The 17,133-nt window shown below is 37.8% G+C and overlaps 1 protein-coding gene across 1 annotated transcript in view; it reads right to left on the bottom strand.

Moving 5' to 3' along the window:
* Positions 1-15,713, bottom strand: part of tacr1a (tachykinin receptor 1a) — a 30,356-nt gene extending 14,643 nt beyond the window's left edge. The window contains exons 1-2 of the mRNA XM_087797646.1: positions 15,097-15,713; positions 7,361-7,555 (exon numbers count right to left, since the gene is read on the bottom strand). Of these exons, the coding sequence (XP_087653772.1) occupies positions 7,361-7,555; positions 15,097-15,503 (602 nt within the window). The 5' untranslated portion in view covers positions 15,504-15,713. The remainder of the gene's footprint in view (positions 1-7,360; positions 7,556-15,096) is intronic.
* Positions 15,714-17,133: the final 1,420 nt, after the last annotated feature.

Here is a 17,133-nt window from a genome sequence, read left to right on the forward strand (position 1 = left end):
ATATGATGAACAATTCCCCTCTTAAGTCCACTGACTGACCACTTAAATCCAAACCGGCCAAGCTCAAAGAATAAGCATTTCGTCATGATAGATCGACCTTGAAAGACTGTAAAAACCAAGATTGAATTCCAAATGTTGATTTGTTCTATAATAGTCTCTGGAAAGAAGTAAGTAATGGTTATTTGTAAAGCACCTTTCTAGACCAGGGTCACAAAGCGCTTTAACAATCAAAAACAATACATAGTTAAAATATATACTATAAAAGGCCAAGACACAAAAGACAAACACAGGAGTCCCAGAAAATCAGGGGAAAGCCTGCACAAGTAAGATTGTCTTAAGATGTTTCTTGAAGGAGTCAGTAGATCCATCAAATGCAGCGGGAGAGGAAGATCGTTCCAAAGCTTAGGAGCAACAGCCTGGAAGGATTTTTCTCCTCTGGTTCGGAAGGATGTTCAGGAGCCATCAGTAGATTCTGATCCACAGACCTCAGAGCCCGAGCTGGGGTGTAAGGCTGGATCAGATCAGTGATGTAAGGAGGAGCCTGACCATGAATAGCTCTGAAAGTAAGAACCAGAATTTTAAAACTGATTCTGCAAGGCGTGCATGCCTAAAACAAGTTTGTGTTCGTAATTCTCAGTTTCTGTGTGTGTTTTCTGCAAAAATACGAGTAACATCGTTTTTTTTTTTTTTTTTACAAGCTTTAAAAAATTATGTGTACGAATAAGAATATTACGAGTAAGAATCAAGTCATAAAGATGAAGACCTTTCCTTCACTGGTCAGGCATGGAGATGACTCACATTGTTGAATGTAATACAACAGTTCCATTCCAGACCCATTCCAGGAAATTATCCAAGAAATGTTTCTAAATTATTAAAAAACAAACTTTTAAAGTTTAATACTTAACCTGGCATTTACGTAAAATGATTACGCAATTATCTTCATAGGAGGGGCCAAACATATCAAGTCATTTCCTGGTGCAAAGACTTCCCAGTGTTCAGGGATGTTTCTGCCCGCTGCTGTTGAGGCTGAGCCCACTAAGCGATTCGCAAAGGGGTTTGTCTTGCTTTATTGACATGCGTTTGGTTTGCTTGCTGTTGCGCCAATTCGAAAGTATGCGATTAATTGGTTTGCGCATGTTTTGACTGTTACTCGCCTTTTTTAAAACTTTGTAAAAAAAAAGAAAGAATGATTTTCACTCATATTTTCTGCAGAAAACACGCACACATTTGAAAAAGTACGCACAGTAACTGAGAATTACGAACAAAAAATTGTTTTATGCACGCACGCCTTTTAGAAGGTTTTCTTTCCCCATAGTGAAGAGTTTTAAGGATCAGGGAAGAAGAAGAAGCTCTCATTTGTGTGCAACAGGAATATAAAAAAGAAGTGACATTTGACACTAATACCTTAATATTCCACTAAAAAAGCTTCTATGCTTTTATTTCACAATAAAATTGAACTGCATACAACAAAAATATGAGGAACACATTTCATCGTCTCCATTTTTGTTGTGAATTAGCTTTTTTTTTATTACCCATTTTGTTGAAAATGCCTCACAGCGTAAGAGTACGATCTCTGTAAAGCCTGAAATGTAGAGGCTGATTCAACAACCACTGGCACAGTTGCAATTTTTTGATGGATGCTCTCAGCTTCTGCGTAGTCGGATTTATCGTTGAAAGAGATAAGAAGGCAGGATGAGACGCTGAGATGACTTTTGAGTGGGGATGATAAATTCCTGGTCTGTTAAGCTGATGTAATCACTTCTTAGAAGAGACAAAGTATCACATCATGGCAGATACGACCACATGACAGAGTAGCTTGTATTAAAAAGTGAAGGTGGATGTACAGATCAAATGTCGGTGACGAAGAGTGAATAGGACACTCATGATGTGGACTTCCTCGTTCTACATTTTTGTTTCGTTGAAAAGGTTTGAGGGAATGGATACATTTTGGGGAAATTATTTTGAGTATGCCTGCAGTCATTGTTTGGTCTCATATTCTCAAGTTCAGAGATCCTGCCTTCATGTTTTTTAATGTCATTATGACATGAATGCAATGAAACTTTGGTGTCCTATTCAAAATATGTACACCACAATTTCAAACTATTTTTAATCTTAAAAACAGAGAGGAAAATATTGCAACAATTTTTTTATTATATAAAAAATTTCATCATGTACTTGTTTACAGGTGAGACACATTTTTCTGTATGTATTTAGCACCAGGGCTGCCAAGAGTGAGATGTGAAGGGGGTGGGGAGTGTAAATTGGGAAAATGATTGGTTTGTAGAATCAAGTCACAATATTAGTTTGAATTATCGATTTTTCCAAAAGATAGATATCCGAAAAACTGAAAGATTGACAGCAGTCGACAATTAACTGTTGTTTGTCGCCTTATTTATGATCGTTACTCTCGGTTTAGCATCGGAAAGTCGATGGAGGACTTTTACACATGGTAAGGTTTTGATATGCTCGATGTCTGCACTACATTCCTCCATGTGATGTGTGTGACAACACTTCAGCGCTGCTGTTTGCCTGGACCTCAAAGGAAATCCTGGAGCCAACAAAGCGCTGGAGCGGTGGTCAGATGTTTTCTTTTCTTCTTTTTAATTCGCTTGTTTACTCCGGAGCTACCCACATGGTCCAGCTGTAACTCACGTGACGTGATGAACATTGGCAAGTTGAATGCCCGCTTCATTGCAAATAAAACATTTCTAATGTTTCTGTACATAATGTCCATCTGAGTGATTGTCTTGTTTAACATGGAATTCATCCCTGAACCTAAGCCCTTGAAAGTAAGGTCTCAGAGGCGTGTTATCTGCTATGTTTGACTCTATTTTCTTCAATGATTGCCTTAATGTGGACAGTTTGATTCACTGTTTCACTAATCATTGTGTTGAAATACTAGATCAAGTGGAACCTGTTAAATCGAACTTGACAATTCAGATAAAATGGTGCCCTTGAACAAATGAAGATCTCTTGAGTCTGAAGAGACTTTGTTGAAAGACCGAGTATCTCTGGAAGTCCACTAAACTTGAGGTGCACAGACTTCATCTCAGGGATCTGATGTCCTCATACACAGAGATGACGGAAACTGCAGGATCTGCTTACATTCAGAAACTCGTAATAGTAAATAAGAAAAGTTTTTTTTGTGTAAACAAGAAGGAGCTGTCTCACATGCAGTTAATTCAAAATTCTGCAGCGAGAATTCTGATCCACTCTAGTAGAAGAACTCACATTTCCCTAATACTTAAAACTCTCTTTACTGGCTGCCAGTTTCTTTCAGGTTACATTTTAAAATTCTGGTTCTTACTTTCAGAACTATTCATGGTCAGGCTCCTCCTTACATCAGTGATCTGATCGAGCCTTACACCCCAGCTTGGGCTCTGAGGTCTGTGGATCAGAATCTACTGATGGTTCCTGAACACGCTTCCGGACCAGAGGAGAGAAATCCTTCCAGACTGTTGCTCCCTAGCTTTGGAACGATCTTCCTCTCCCTCTGCGTTTGATGGATCTACTGATTCTTTCAAGAAACATCTAAAGACATTTTTATTCGTACAGGCTTTCCCCTGATTTTCTGGGACTCCTGTGTTTGTCTTATGTGTCTTGGCCTTTTAAATTATAAATTTTAACTGTGTATTGTTTTCAATTGTTTAAACGCTTCTTGACCCTGGTCTAGAAAGGCGGTTTACAAATAACTATTACTTACTTATTTACTTCTATCTGTGTGAGTAGAGACGTGAACTGACAGATAGACCCCCCCTTATGTTGTTTCTCATTGGTGAATATTGCATGGTGGCTTCAGTGATTGGCTAGATTTATGCAAAAAAAAGTTTATTATCATTATGAAATAAATAAATAGTATTCAATGAGTAATCTTAAGCGTGAGAAATGTCAAGTGTGGTGTGAGAATAGACCAAATTGTGTTATTGTCACAATCAAAGCATGAGACTTGGCAGCGCCGTAGCACTTTGTCAAAAAATATCAGTTAATCGGATCATTCATCAGTGAACCAGATATTCAGCATACAAAAAAAGGTTCCTCATCTTATTCAAGGAAACCAAAAATTATCTCAATTTTTTTTGCTATCAACCAAAATTATTTTGTAAACATGGAATTGACTACAGTGTGGAGTGTGGCTAACCTGAGCTAACTGTGCGGAGAATCCAAAAATGATAATAATACTAATTGAAAAAGTTATAGCTTCAATCCATCCCTGACTGTTTTTTTCTGCCAGGTTATTTTGATGTAGTGCCATTTTGAATTTGTGTCTGTCCCCTTCGATTTTTTTGATTTGATTTTTTTCTTTTTTTTAATGACCTCCACCTGGGACTGAACCAAGACATTGATATTGATTATGTGGCTCATAGCCTGACAATATATCCGATGCTTTTGATATAAACTCTTTGTATGATTTTTTCTCTACAAACACAGCTGCCTTATTCCTTCTAAAACTTTTCCTTTTGGTTTACTTTTGCTTTTTCTCTTGAATATGCTGGTGGGATTTTGTTTTACAATTGTGTCAAAATATTTTACTTCGAGCCTTCTGCAAATATTTATTTTCAATGTTTCACTGGGAGACTGTCAGAGAAGTGGGACTGTGTTGAACAGATAAGGCTAGTGGGATCTGACATGAGGTCAGTCTTAGACTGTGCTGCCATGTGCCATTCATTCTTTTAATTAAAAAACCTTAATAGAGCCATCTGTGATCTGATCACGGAGATGAATTTGTCATCATGCTGTCCAAGCTAACCTCAATTCCCATGGCGAAATACGATGTGACAGTAAAGAAGAGAAGAGATAATAGGCTGGAGGCATGAACAATGCAGTGATCATGAGGCGATACTGTGTCGTGTGGATCTGCCCAAAGAAGTAAGTGGCACTAGTAAAACCAGGTGGGACTAGATAAGGATGATTAGAAGAAATGGCGGTGACAGCGTGAAGCAGGTCACGATTGTAAATCGTATAGTATAAAGTTAGTTTATATCCTTCTCAAAATTGGTTCTGTTTAATCCAAAAATGTACTGCACAATGTACTTCATGACAACATTCACGTAATTTTCTCCTCTGTCTTTTTTGTATTTGATCATGTTTTTCTCTCATCTTATGCATTTGTTTTTGCCCTGACATTTTCGCACATGACTTTGACCGGTCGGTTAAATCAGACTGTTTGGACTTCTTTTAAGTTAACTCTTTGTGGTCATTTTTTCTAAATGCCACTTGTGATCTCCTTAGAATGATTAAGCTCATCCTTTACTCCCAACTTTTGGTTGGAGTAAAACATTTAAACATTCATGAATTAAACAAAATGCAGACATATATAGCAACAAAATCTTATTTACTGGCAATTGAAACACACATATTTGATTGTTGTTGTAATACAAAGTTATCTAGATCAGTTGCTCTAGATAACTTTGTATTACAACAACAATGGTTGGTTATTTTAGGGTTCTCTTAAACTTTGATTCTAATTGCAGAATCTTAAACCCAGAAGTGGCGGTCACGTTCAAGAAGTGAATGTGTGTACAGCACAAATTACAGTATGGAGTGACGAAAATAGTTACTTCAATGACTTTCTCTCCAGACAGCAATTGGACAGACAGACTTAACTGAGCTATTGCCTGTCTGACTAGCCTATGCATGAAATGTCATGGATGTGGTGAATGAGGACTTGAACAGTGAAGGTATGACTTGTGAGGCTGCACAAGATAGGTTAAGGTAGAGGACCCTAACTTGCCGTGGGAACTAGTCATCGGTACCGTTTCTGATATAAATAGTAATAAAACGGGTCAAAAATGCAATTATATATGTGCTGTATTTTGGTCCCTTATTTCAGGTTTGGTATCATTTTCCTGATGATGTCTTAACAAAACATTGTTTAGTCCCCAGCATATACTGCTAGAACGTTATGCAGTCAGCAGCTGACAAAATTAAAAACAAAGTAAATGTACATTATTATTCATGTCCTTTAAAATTATGTTCATTCTTTAGGAAGAATGAAGGACAAGTTTCTGCCACCGCATAACCACTGTCATTGTTTAAAAGGTACGGGTTGTGCTGTTAGATAAAATTTAACACCCTCTCCATATGGCAACCGCTGATAGAAAACTCAGAAAGACGAAGAAGATCCATTTGTGCCACAGTGTACTCTAGTGGAAAGTGACATGATTGAAATATTGCTAACATCTGCAGGTAACAAGAAAGCAAATACTCTTGAAAAAATGGTGTTTATTAGAACCTAGAGAAGGATGGGTCGCAAGGCACTGGCAAGGGCAGAGACAAAATGATTTAATTAGACTTAAAGATAGAAGACTGAGAAATGGTTGTAATGTAACCCTCATTCTACTTTAATACAGCAGACAAAAAAACACAGCAAGAGTTTACTAGTTAGGAATATAAAAGTATTTCCTGTATATCGCACAGGCAAGAAAACATTGATGGAGACTGGCCTAATAAGAGTTTGGCAGGCAGATAAGCACACTTCATCTCAGCACACACACTAACCCACAGACAAATCCACACCTAGTTAAAGTTATAAATTAAATATGTGCTTTTCGGTGAGTGAAACAGAACAGGTACACTAGGGAACCTATAGATGTGTGAGGACAACTCATATCAAATTTCTGGGAGAAAGAGGAAAATCATTAAGATTTACATCCTGTACTGCACAGCTGCATGCTTAACTCATACTTAAAATACACCTGGGTAATGGTTTTAAATGAGTTTGAATATACTTTTAGTCTTCTATGGAAAAAGCACTATACATACGATAAATAAATGTGATTCACTTCGGCATTACTTAAAGCAGCTCTATGCCATTTTAAGTAGAGCGACGCCAGTGAACTAAAGTGGTAGTGTTTAGCCCGACAGGAGACCACACTTCCCATGAGCACTCGCTATATGCCGCAAAAGTTGCCATGTCTCAGTTTGCAGCAGTAAGACGAATTTTCTGTTTCCAGACTTCCATTATCTGAATGAAGGATGGATACCGATGAGGTAATGATCAGATTGTAGATGATGAATATGATATGTGTTATGACGGTTTTGTTAATAACATAACTTTAACTTTGTTTTTGTACCGTAATTCGTAGAAAGAAATTCAGAAAAATGGCGAGATGCCCACTTAACCACGGCAATTCAAAAACAACTGCACAAGCCTGTAGAGTGTGTACTACTTTTGGGATGTAGAATTAATTCAATCCATTCCTTGTTTTTAAACTGTACAAGTGACATATGACCACAACTTCTCTAATGTACCTTTAATTATTATCGCCAAAGGTCCAAGAGCTTTCAATCCATTCCAGCTTTAACATCAATAGAAATTGTCCTTTAGTGTTTCTTCAGCACAAATTCGCGGGAGACTTACATCTTTTTGAAGTCACACATGGTGTACTCAGGCCAGTCAATGTAGCACACCACACGGCCTGGGATCTGGTCTGTAGTAGAGTAGTAGTACTGAGGGAACGCCAGCAACAGAGCCAACACCCAGATGACTCCCACCACCACCTTGGTCTCTGTAGACGACATGCGCTGCTGCAGTGGGTGGATGATGGCCATGTACCTGCAGAGACACCAAGTGGATAAGTGTTTTAGACTCCAAGGGATTGGCAGTTCTCATAATGGATCTCACCCAGCATGAGATCTTCATGGGTTTTAAGGAGCGAACTGAATTGTTGAAAAGTTTCCAACTGTGTGCCTCAAAAAAACATATAAAAGTGTGGCGGAAAATAACAACACCAAGTTGCTTTGCTTTGACAAAATACAGTTGCAATGACACATTCAGGTGTGTTTAGAATAAGCTTCTATTAAAATGGAACATTTGTAAAAAAAAATTAAATGTATGCAAAAATATTGGTTTATAATGTGACACATAAGAACGACTGGATACAATTGGGAGTTTTTTCTGCCCTCTTGGTCCGTTTGAAATCTGAGTATAGGCCTTCTTCCACTAAAAGCCTAAAATTAGTTGCTTAAGGAACACGCATTTATCATGCTTGTAAAACGAGGGAGCCTTTGAAACCAATTTGTCTTGAAGCGCTCTTTAAAGATTCTATTCAAATCTAGATTTCAAGATGGCTCTTCTTCAATCAAGACTGGCTTAGCGGTCAGTGAATGTCCAAATAACGATCAACCCTTGCTGAAATGAAACGTCTCTTTGCAGTGGTACTAGAGCAGCATAATCACATCTGATACAAAGGTACAGAGTGAATCTTGCTCATATCCGGAGGTGTCTTCAATCTGTCAGATGAAAATCGAAAGACTAAGATTAAATAAAGGTTGTTAAGTAAAAGTGTGTTTAAAAGTTAAAAGTGAAATCAAGTTTTCAGGACTGTCTTGGTCTCCGGACGACTTGGTAGTCTGGGTCTGGGGTTTTCTTTGTCTCTTTCTTAGTGGGTCTTAGTGGTCTTGAAGCCTAATGCTATATTTATTTGGTGATCCTTCAATGTTACACGTGACACAAACATTGATACATCTTACATTCCACTACGCAGAGATCGATTAATTTATTTTGGCCTCAGTAATGTCTTTGTTTCAGCTGAGGTGGTCCTGACTGTGGTGTAGCTTATACGTTTTGTGGAAATGGAGTCTAATTGCGTCTAATATGCGTGTGCTTGCGGTATGTGGCTGGGTGAGTTTGGAAAATCACATATCACTGTAGTCATAAGTTTATGGTTAGACTTGCAAACTGTGTGTGCCAAAGTGTGAGATGTGGCGATAAAATCAAGAAACAAACAAACATACTCATTGTGACATGCATGCTATTGTTCATCAGATACCCCCATTTAATCTGATGTTCCTGAATACTAAGTTAATACACTTGTCTTCCTCCAAATCAACCCCCTGATGTAAAAATGCTTTTTTACAAGTCCAACACCATGTATTTGCTTTCTTACTCCCAACACAAGTAACAACTGAGTGAAATTTAATTTTTATGGATTTGTTGGCAGAGCGCTTGCCACCTTCTGTGTTTCCTCCTATTGAGAAGAAAACAGTCAAGACTCAATTAAGCAGCACTGGGTGAATTTACTTTCACCTCTCTAGATTCTACAAACATGAGAAAACCCCGGGCTGGTTAATAAAGAAAATCATTGACTACAAAGCAGATCTGAAGCTGCTGTGGAACCAGAGCAATTAGCTTTTCTAAACACTGCAAGGTTGCTGTGTAGATTTCTTCAAGATATCAAAGTCATTAAGAACAGAGCTGGCATTGGGACATGAGGAAATTGTTCACCTTGAAGCCTGAAAAGGACATGTAGAGTTAATGCTCATTTGTTTTTTCCACTTGTTTGTAAAAATAAGCATATGTATTCTAATCACATGTTTTACAGGAATAAAGAAACGTCTAAAGAAATAACAATAATAATGACCACCTACCGGACACATTTCAAGTCTTCAATTTTAAGTTCTGTAAAGATTTTCAAATGTCAAATCGAATGCTCTAAGAGACAAACCCTAAATTGCAATCCATCAAAGATGATTAAAACTCTGGCCCACTATTGGACCAATACGTGAGAAGTACATTAATGTAATTTTTTTATTAAAATAGAAGGAGCTATAGAGACTAAGTGATCAGCAGCCAAAATAAATGGGTCTTCATGTTCATTACTGGTCTGTCCATCAATTTGAGTTGAGTTTATTTAAAAGGACAATGTGCAGTTACAATAAAAAGATGGCTGCACCAGATTTACCACAATGCTACTTTCCATCTGTAGTCCTCAACAAAGATGCAGACAGAGCATGAGAAATGTTTTTATACATTTCAATCATAGATGCCACTAATGATTATTAATACAACAAATCACAAGATTCAACTTAGTTTGGTTCCATCATCCAACTCAGGTACAACACTACAAAATGATTTTAGGTTTTCACATTTCGTTCGTTTGTGCAACTTCAAAGCACAATTTTCCACATAAAAACCTCAAAGGTACACATTAGGAAGTGGACAATGGAATGCAAACATGAATAAGCAGTGGAACTAAATTTCAATTTCCCTCCTTTCTGGTGTGCTGTCAGTCGATTTGTAGAAAGCCACTGGTGCATTTTTTACAGAGAAAATTGGAAAATAGCATAACCAAAGTGTCAGGAAGCTGAATAATTTCTTATGATGATCCCTCAGGGGACATCGGTCACAAAAGTAAGTGTGTATCCGATATAGAGGCTTGAGCGGTGAAGTATAAAAATTAGCTTAAAGTCTACTATTTGAGTATAACACTACTACTAGTGTTACTACTACTACTTTTACCCATATTACTGCTCATAATAATATGTCTTTATTAAAGAAAATGATCCTATTAAAATACTAATTATTTATAAGATATATTAAATGACAATACAAGTAAATTCACATAATACACACTAAACAACATTACACTTAAGAAAATAATTTGCAGCCTGACTTACAGTCGAATCCTCCCTCAATAAAGTCTCCTTTCTGAGTGGTTTGCCATCTGGCTGTCAAGGGTCAATGACTGGATAAATGGCTACAAAATACAAAACAAAATATCTTCCAAATGGTTCTTCGAGGTAAACACCTTTTATAGCAGATGGCATGCCTTCATTAACTTCCATCTGAAAGTAAAATGATCACTTCATCATCCTCAAGACCTCTTAAGAGACCATAAAGGAAATAAATCTAACACTTGTATTGTGGTCATGAGAGAGGCTTGCATACAACTGCATTTCTACCTATTTTACAGATCTCGTCCATTTTTCCTCTACTAATTCTTGTAATTGCAATGAATTTATAGCAGTCACAGTTAGTGTTTTTCTTTTTTAACAACATTAACGTTAATAATTTTCACTATCTTTCCTGTTTCAGTTTTGTCAAATCTATTCTTGTGTTGGTCTTCTTATGCTTGAGTTGTTGTGTTTTTGGTGTGTAAATCACTTTGTATGGTCCAAATGTTGGCTTTTATTAATGATTTAGACAAAAGAACACAGTGAGACATACTATCTTGATTTCTTTAGTACTATATGTAATATTCAGATAATTACTTTAAGATTGAAGCTATCAGTAACAAGCCTGACATGCAGTCCTTATAAAACTATACAACAGGTTTTGTCAGTTGTGTGCAATGTGACCTGCAAACCCTTCCCACACCTCTCGCTCATAAGAAGCTCTACCTTGATAAGGGAATCTGTGTTTGAAAATGAATGAAACCCATTTCTGTGGCTTGGATAAGTATATGTTATTCTTTTAAAAGGATGTTCCAGTGCTATATGCTAATCTGAATTCAGACTGTAATTATTTGTAGAAAAAGATAGATAAAAAAGAGATTTTCCTTTTGGAGCTAAGGCCTAAAACCATCTACATGAACACCATCTAGCAAAGAAAACCAACTTGTTGTACCAAAATTAATTAAAATGATCATTAAACACACAGTTGTGCACACGGCATTGGGACTCTTGGCAGGATATTAGTTTTACAGCAAAAGTATGCTAAACTGTCACATCTCATTTAAACAGAAAACCGATAATGCACCAGGGTGCTCTTTGAAGACCATCTTTTTTTTTCCGATTCCCACAGGGCAGTTGTGTTCTATCCTCATTAACTATAATGTGTTTGATGGATGTGGGAAGAGTAAGCAACATGCTCTACAATCTCCAATGATGGTTTTACTCTCTGTCCTGGAAGAAACTGTGTAGTAACGTTTCTGAAACAGATGTCTTATAATGGAGTCAAATATGACCATGTATCATCATTTGTTGAAGTGGAACATATAGTTTTCATTCATTCATTTATGATGTAATAACTGAATAGTTAACTTCTGAAATGATCTGCAACAGCAAAGCACCAATTAAGGAGAGTAGTCCTCCAAACCACCTTTCATATAACGGCATAAAACTGTCATCGGGTTTAACTACATAACTTCACAATCTCACTTTGCCTTTGTCCTTTTCATTGAAGTAAGAATGAAGTCACCTGTTTTTTAACAAATGTGATTCAACTGTAACTAAGTAAGTTATTTATATTTATACAGCGCTTTTCTAGAAGAAAAAAAAAAAAAAATATATATATATATATATATATATATATATACAGTATATATACTAAAAAGATCAAGATAACACCGAGAAATACACAGGTGTCCCAGAAAACAATAAAAAGTCTGCATGAATAAAAATGTCTTAAGATGTTTGTTGAAGGAGTCAGTAGATCCATCAAGCGCAAAGAGAGAGGAAGATCGTTCCAAAGCTTAGGAGCAACAGCCTGGAAGGATTTCTCTCCTCTGGTCCTGAACCGTTTGCGAGGAACCATCAGTAGATTCTGCAGGCGAGACAGCTCCTTCTTGTTAAGACATGAAAATAAACTGTTGCAATAGTCCAGACGAGAAGACACAAACGCATGGATTACAAGCTCCAGATCATCTTGTGACAATATTTTCCTAAGTTTAGAGACTTTTCTGAGTTGAAGGAAATAGTTTCTGGTCAGTTTTCTGCAGTGTTAAACTAGAGACATGTCTTTGTCCAATATAACACAACAGGTTTCTCAGGCTCAGTTTGACAGACCGACCTAAGTCACCCAAGTACTGACTCAACCCTGGAACCTTATCATTAGGAGCAATAACCAGAGTTTCAGATTTGTCCACATTTATCTGTAAAGCGTTTTCACTCTTTGATTTCTAGCAAACAATTTACTAAGCTGTTAAGCCTCCGGGGCTCAGTTGGATCAAAAGAGCAGTAGAGCTGGATGTCATCAGCAAAAATGTGATAAGAAACATCAGGAAATCTCTGAATGATTTTACCGAGGGGAATCAAGTACAGCAAAAACCATAAAGGACCCAGAACAGAACCTTGAGGGACTCCACACAACAGATCTGCCGATTCAGACCCCATTTGATTGGCAGATACACTATAACTGCGCCCAGAAAGGTATGACGAGAACCATTGTAACACAGACCCAGACAGTCCCACTTCAACCCCCAGTCTTCTCAGCAGGATCTGGTGATCAACTGTATCAAAGGCTGAGGACAGATCCAAGAGAACCAGAACAGTGTATTGACCCGAATCAGCCGACATCATGATGTCACTGGACACTTTCAGTAAGGCTGTCTCCGTAGATTGATGTTTGAGGAAGCCAGACTGAAACTTCTCATGGATGTCGCTCTGATCCAGGAACAAAGACAGCTGTTCAGACACCACCTTCTCCAAGATCTTGGACAAGAAAGGGAGCTTAGAAATAGACCTGAAATTACTGAGGTCAGTTGGGTCTAAGCCTGGCTTTTTAAGCAAAGGCTCCACAATGGCATGTTTAAATGCATTGGGAAAAACCCCTGTGGAAAAGGAAAGGTTCACCATATTGGTAACCCAGGGGCCAATTACATCAAATACTTTGATAAAGAGCCTACATGGAAGGACGTCGTCTGAGCAAGAGGAGGGTTTCATCTTGCTCACCAGTGCCGAAATATCACCCAGAGATACAGAACTGAAGGAAGACCAAGAGGAGGAGACACAAACAGGAAGTACTCTGCTACTGTCTACACTCCTGACTACTGGAAGCACTTGCGATATACACAGAGTACTTCCTGTCTCTGTAGCAAGTTATCATTTAAACTTCTGATACAAACTATCTTAAAATACAGACCTTTTGTTGAAAAATTCTTCATGTCAAGGTTTGATGATAAGAGGAAAATTACAGACGAGCCCCGGGAGGTATTTGGATTGGTTTGTGCATCATTTTGGAGGAAGATGAACCTGAGCCCCAGTTGCTTCATTAAAATGGAATAACGTTTTGCCCATAACACATAAAAAGAATAGATTACGATGAAAATAATACCAAACCTTAGTTGACACGAGGGTGGGTGTAAAATTAGTATAATTGGACTTTAGGGTGAATCACTTGGAGCTTTAGAGAACGACTATTCAAACGTAGTGATTTTAGAGCAGAGACTGCCATCTGGTGGACTCTGAAAGGAATGAGATGCTTAATGAAGCTTCATCAACCCATCACTGCTGGGAGTGATGCCCAACAAATTCTAGCCAACAGAGATTTAAAACACCTCAAAGTACATTCCTGTCATATAGTTTAGTCATAGTTATCAAAATTCTCAATCTTTGCCTGAAAATGGGACCTAAATAGATGAGTTAGCCTATAAATTACTTACTTACTTAGCCACTACCTCCAAGTAAAAATAAAGTATATTTTTAATTTAGGTCTGTATCAAGCAGTTGAAAATTCAATAACAATTCAACATCAGGCCTTAAATGTAGACTGTCAACCCTATAATAGCCCGAAACCACAATCTCCTGATCAAGCAATGTGCCACATTGATTGACTAGCTGTCAATCATCCCACAAACAAGACCTTCATAACAACTCTCATTTTGCTGTTAGAAATTGTAAAAGATCAAACATTATATCAAGTATTGACAAGGACACGTTCATTAAATTTCATTTACACTGTTACCATTAGCTCTAAGTCATCAATCCACGTGAGGAAAACTTTCAAAAAAAGGAACTCATAACCTCATTCCTTTTTAACATACTGCAGTAACCATAAAGAAAAAAAAAGTACCATGAGAAGGAATTTATTAGTCCATAAGTCACACAAGGTGACACTCTCACCTTTGCTTAATTTAGTAAAAGCAAAACATCAGTTAAGCTCTGGGAAACGGCCTGTATATTAATTTTGAACCCACACATTTGCCAACAAATGATTGTCTTAGGTCATTTCATTTTTTTTTAGTTGCGTTCCATTTTGTTCCATTCACTGACGCAGACACAAGAGCAAGTGTTTGCCATCATTCTGTCTCTTCTCAGACTGCGCTTTGTGAATGCATCTGGCATGTGCAGATAAAAACCTCAAACAGCCCTCAGAGGTGGTTGTGTTCGTGTGGGAGCCGAACTTAAAGTGAGAAAAGCTTTTTTACATGACATGACATTGGATAATATTTACTGAGATACATTTGTATACTATATCTCAGGTGGAAACAATTCTGTGTAAATTAAATTTTTTATACAACATGTCATAATAATGTTCTACTTATATTTAGCACTATAATCATACTTTTAAGTTTGAATTATTCGTTTTTGTTTTAATGTTCGTTTCAGATATAACACTCGTGTTTGTGTGCCAATAATACGAAAGAGTACTGTTACCTGTCCAGGGCTATCGCAGTCATGGAGTAGATGCTGGCGAAGACCGCGGCGATGGGAAAGAAGTTGTGGAAGCGACAGTACTCCGGTCCAAAGTACCAGACGTTATGGACCGCGTAAGCGAAGTTGACCACCGTGTTGAACACGGACATGGAGACTTCGGCGAACGCGAGGTTGAGGAGGAAATAGTTGGTGACGGTTCGCATGCGTTTGTGCGCCACAATGATCCAGATGACCGTCACATTCCCGACCACGGACACGATCACGATGCAGCTGTAAGCGAGGGCCCACAGGACGATCCTCCACGCCGGCTGCACGAACTGGTTCCAGTACTCGGTTCCGTTCCTGCTGTTGTTGTCGCTTGAGGGCCAGATCACCGCCTCCTCCGTGGAGTTAAAAATCGCGTCCATGACTATAGTTGACAACTTTTAACTGACAAAATGAGAAGACAGGAGTTGGATCATAAAATCATTCTACGGTAGAAACGCAACAGGCTTCCTCGGATCAAGTTTCCTCCGTGCGTAAAAACGCCAGCCCTGCTCTGAAGCGCATCTCAACAGGGAGGTGAAGCGAACCTCTGAATCCACGGGGAGCAACAACAAAAAAATCCCTGACTTGTGGAAAACAGTGTCACCTTTCTCTCAGCCCAGTGCGTCTGCGATCAGCAGCTGCAGCTTCTCCATTTATAACGCGTGCCGCTGCCTCACCGCGCCGCCGCGCAGCCGCGTGCACGAGGACATGGTTATGGATGATCCAGGTATGGTATCCTGATCGTTAGTATTTGGATAACTCTGTCGACATTTTAATGAACATTTCATTAATATTGTGGGTAAACAGTGATGTTCATAATATATTAAATGATTCGAAAATAAATAAGAAAAACAATTAAATCAATATACGCTTTTCTAAACCCAGTTTGAGCTTTTTATCCGTATGGATAAGGTGGTATTAATGTAACTCACCCCTGTGAATAACAACAAAGGGTACATTAAACAAGCCACATTTTAAACGTACAGTATATCAGGATGTATACGTTTACTTTAGTCTAAACCCCTCAGAATTTATATATTCCACTCACTGCCCCCTCTTGTGGCTCTTGCATTTATTGTGTTTCTCATCTGCTATACGTGTTGCATTTTTAATGTTATTTATAAAATACATTGAAGAAAGAGGATTCGGTGTGAGGGGAAAAAAGAAAGTATTTAAAATTTGTCAATAATAATCACCTCTCTCCCCCTTGAGTACAAACTATTTAGTCATCCAACCCTCCTACAGTATTTGCTTTGTTATATGAAACTACTACAATTGTATTTACATTACAATATTAAATATCTATATATTGAAAAACACAAACCCTTCAATTTGTGTTGCTTGTTAATTCCTATTACAATCATTCTTGGTATATATGGAGATATAATTCCTAATTGTATTTCCTTTTTTCTTTTTTTTTTCATATTTGTACATTTATAAACAACAAGTATTAAAATACGGTAAATCCCATCAGAATCACTGCAACTAACACTGTTATAACCTAGCCAAACTCCTGTCTTTACACACATCCATGCTTTTTAATAAAAATTAAACCAACCTGCCAGTTTACAAATAATAGAGAACAAATTCAAGATTGAGTCAAACCACTAGAGTGCCAACAGCCCTCAAGAGACAGCGGTTGGAAAGAAGCATTTCACTACCTGTGACTATCAATAGTTTTTCTTGTCACTGCTGTTAAATAGTGTTTTGATCTATGAGGGCTAGATCACAACAGCCCTCTATCAGATCCATGTGTGGTGTGAAATGAAAACTTCAAATCTTAATGCCTTGTGTTTGATTGGTAAGTCAATAGATGATGTGTAATGTCTGCATGTTTGTTCATGAAGACTTCACCTGTCTGGTGGGTGATCTCATTTTCACCTGGTGTCATTCTGATTGGCTCTATAAAAAATTATCTTACAAAAGTTTCATAAGGTTAACTTTAGCTTTTTTATCAGTAACTCTAGGGAGAACCTAGAAGTTTGGTTCTGGTTCATTTATAAGATCAGA

The sequence above is a fragment of the Callionymus lyra genome, chromosome 1, assembly GCF_982586985.1.
Source record: "Callionymus lyra chromosome 1, fCalLyr1.hap1.1, whole genome shotgun sequence".
Taxonomy (NCBI): Eukaryota; Metazoa; Chordata; class Actinopteri; order Syngnathiformes; family Callionymidae; genus Callionymus; species Callionymus lyra.